Genomic DNA, 3,010 nt, shown 5'->3' with positions numbered 1-3,010 from the left:
CTGAAACTGAAGTGTTTAGAATCGGTTTCGCACATGTCAAGATTTTTATTGATAACTACTTTGACTGTTTGGCATTAACCGATGAAGAACTCGCAACGACCTTGGGAAGGGAAGTGAATGTCCCCTGGGAAGATACCTTGACCCAGTCAGCATTATCTAAGTATGCTGTTGGTGAAATATGCCCTAAACCTTTTGGCATGGTATTTTCAGGGAAGGATACAAAAGGAAAGCCCAAGAAATTTTTGTTCAAGGTCTCGAAAATTGAAAGATATACTTCTTCGCAATATACGAATTTTATTGTTCGTATGAATAACTACAAGAAGAATAACGAAGGAGACAAGAGGGAGCTTAAAAAGGTGATTTCTTGGTATGGTGAAGTGCGAAAGACAATTCACTCAGCTGTTCAGAAACTTATGGACTGAATAGCTTCGACTGTTTACAAAGGGGGAGATTGTAGAGTCTATGTATTGTAAAAGTCGAAGTGGTTGTTTCTTTTGAGTTTCGCATATTAGTTATTTTACTAAGTCACAATTTTATGCGAAGCGTATTGTAATAGACTTAGTATATTTTTTGTACACTCTGGTTTCCTATAAATAGGGACTGAGGTTAGAAGTAGAAAGCACTTTTTAACTCGAGTATTCTTTCTGCTTAAAGCTTTGTAATCAATCTTCATCAATATAAGATCTGATTAATATTTACTCGTTGTGTTCTTACTTTTCAATCATTCAATCATAATTGCTTTAATAATCTCGATAACAATTCTCTTCAAAATTCTTCATCAACACTTGTGGACTCACTGGAATCTTCACCTACACACTCCTCCAATAGTTCGTCTAGCATGTCGATTGAGAAAGCCGTGTCATCACTGTTCCTTGAATACTTCATGGCTTGATCAACCCCAAAAGTTACAGAATCATCACCTACCCGCAAGGTAAGCTTTGAATCCCACATATCTACTATAGCACTCGCAGTGTTGAGGAAGGGTCTTCCGAGGATGATCGGGACTTGAGGATCCGCCTCCATATCTAGAATGATAAAGTCAGCGGGAAAGACGAATTTGTCCACCTTGACCAGCAAATATTCGCATATGCCCCTTGGGAAAGTGACTGTCTTGATTGCTAAATGGATTGCCATGCAAATTGGTCTTGGTTCCGGGAGATCCAACTTCTTGAAGAACGAATATGGCATTAGGTTGACACTTGCTCCTGAATTAGCTAAGGCGTGAATTGTAGCTAAGTTGCCAAATTGGCAAGGTAGTGTTAAGATCCCCGGGTCACCTTTCTTCTTTGGTAGCTTATTTAGCATAACAGTTGAAAAGTTTTCATTTAGGACCACCTTCTTCACTTCTTCCATCTTCCTTCTATTAGTAAGAAGTTCCTTAAGTAACTTGGCATATTTGGGCATTTGGACGACAACTTCAATGAAGGGTATGTTGATTTGAAGAGTCTTGATATGATCTAGGAACTTCTGGTACTCCTCTTCCTGCTTCTCCTTCTTAGCTCTGGTTGGGTATGGCATTGGAGGCTGATACAACTTTTCAGGGACCTGTTCTTTTGGATTTGGCATTATACTCGCCGAGTCCATGTTTGGTACTCGGCGAGTAGGGCAGTCAGATTGAAAGTTTTGATCTTCTGCTTGATTTTCTGCCTCTTTCCTCTGTGATTCTTTAGGTGCTTCTTTCTGAACAGGGGACAGAGGGTAATTATTTTCCCACTTCTTGTTGTAACTACATTTATGTTCGCACCTCGTGGGTTATTTTTGGTTTTACTAGGGAGTTCGCCCGGTGATCTTTGGTTTATTTGTTGAGCAAGTTGCCCCAGCTGCGTTTCTATGTTGTGAATGGATGCTTACTGGTTTCTAAGGATATTTCTTGTTTCTTGAATGGCAGCATCATGATCACTATGTCTTTTTTCTGAAGCAGCTACAAATTTGGTGAGCATTTCCTCTAAACTTGGTTTTCTTTCTTGTGTCGGCTCCTCCTTTTGGTAAAAACCTCTTCCTTTCTGCTTGTACTTCTCCTCCTTAGCCTTCTTGTACTCTTCATACGGGAACCACTGTTTCTTTGGTTTTCGCCAGTCTTCATCATATCGGTCTCCACTTGAGTAACATACTTGCACCTTTTTGTTGCTATTTTCATCCAAGTCGCAGTCTCTAGTAAGATGAGGTCCATTGTAATTTTCACAACCCACCCGAATAGCATGGATTGTTTGATCCATTTTATCCATCCTCCTATCCATGGTCTTTAGCATATCCATGACCGCGGATAAGTCTTCAGTAGCTGCATATGCGGCTCCCCTAGTAACATCATTTCTTGGGTTGTGGTATTCTCTAGAGTGCTTAGAGAATTCTTCAATCAATTCCTTGATCACCGGGGGTGGCTTTTTAGTGAGCGGGCCTTGCGAGTCAATTAGCTGCCTAGTTGTGACATTGACTCCATCATAGAAAATGGAGACTTCTTGTTGGCTATTTAGGTCATGCTGTGGGTAGTTTCTTAGTAAGCTCTTGTACCTCTCCCAAGCTTCATATAATGACTCTCCAGCTTGTTGTTCAAAGTTAGCTACTACTTTCTTCAGTTTGGTTATCTTGGAAGGTGGGCAAAAGTGGTCAATGAATTCTTCTTTCATCTTGGCCCCTGTGGTGACTGATCCGGGGGGAAGTGATTTGATCCAGTCTTTTGCAGCACCTTTGAATGTCACTGGAAGCATGCGAAGTAGCTGAGTATCCCGAGGCACATTTGGAACATTGAAGTAATCAACTACATCATTAACTTCATCCAAATGCTTGTATGCATCTTTGTGGTCTTTTCCATAGAAAGGAATTTCCTTGAGTTGGGCAAGTATGTGTCCGTTTAGCTCAAAAGTAGCAGTAGTGGGAATTGCGGGCTGCACAAGTCCTGGGCCGGTGTCATCGCAGATCCTCTTCTTCCATTCTCCCATGGGGATTTCATCAATGTTAGCCATGGTATGAGCTAACTCGTCGCCGGAATCGGAGTCGTGCCCGTACGTGGGTT

The 3,010-nt window shown here is 41.3% G+C and overlaps 1 protein-coding gene and 1 non-coding gene across 2 annotated transcripts; one reads left to right on the top strand and one right to left on the bottom strand.

Annotated features, from left to right (window-relative positions):
* Positions 1–765: 765 nt before the first annotated feature.
* On the bottom strand, positions 766–1,404 carry LOC144997992 (uncharacterized). Its single transcript, XM_078957839.1, has one exon. It carries the CDS (start codon positions 1,402–1,404, stop codon positions 766–768), a length of 639 nt encoding a protein of 212 aa, XP_078813965.1.
* A 1,065-nt stretch (positions 1,405–2,469) lies between these two features.
* Positions 2,470–2,576, top strand: LOC144999133 (small nucleolar RNA R71). Its single transcript, XR_013660654.1, has one exon. It is a non-coding gene; the product is annotated as a small nucleolar RNA R71 (small nucleolar RNA).
* Positions 2,577–3,010: the final 434 nt, after the last annotated feature.

The sequence above is a fragment of the Lactuca saligna genome, chromosome 5 (assembly GCF_052625555.1).
Source record: "Lactuca saligna cultivar CGN05327 chromosome 5, ASM5262555v1, whole genome shotgun sequence".
NCBI lineage: Eukaryota > Viridiplantae > Streptophyta > Magnoliopsida > Asterales > Asteraceae > Lactuca > Lactuca saligna.
Note: the sequence above shows the minus strand (reverse complement) of the source record. Positions and strands in the feature narration are given on the sequence as shown.

Bases quoted from the DNA above. Each gene is read 5' to 3' on its own strand.
- LOC144997992 (XM_078957839.1), bottom strand. From the start codon at position 1,404: ATGCCCAAATATGCCAAGTTACTTAAGGAACTTCTTACTAATAGAAGG.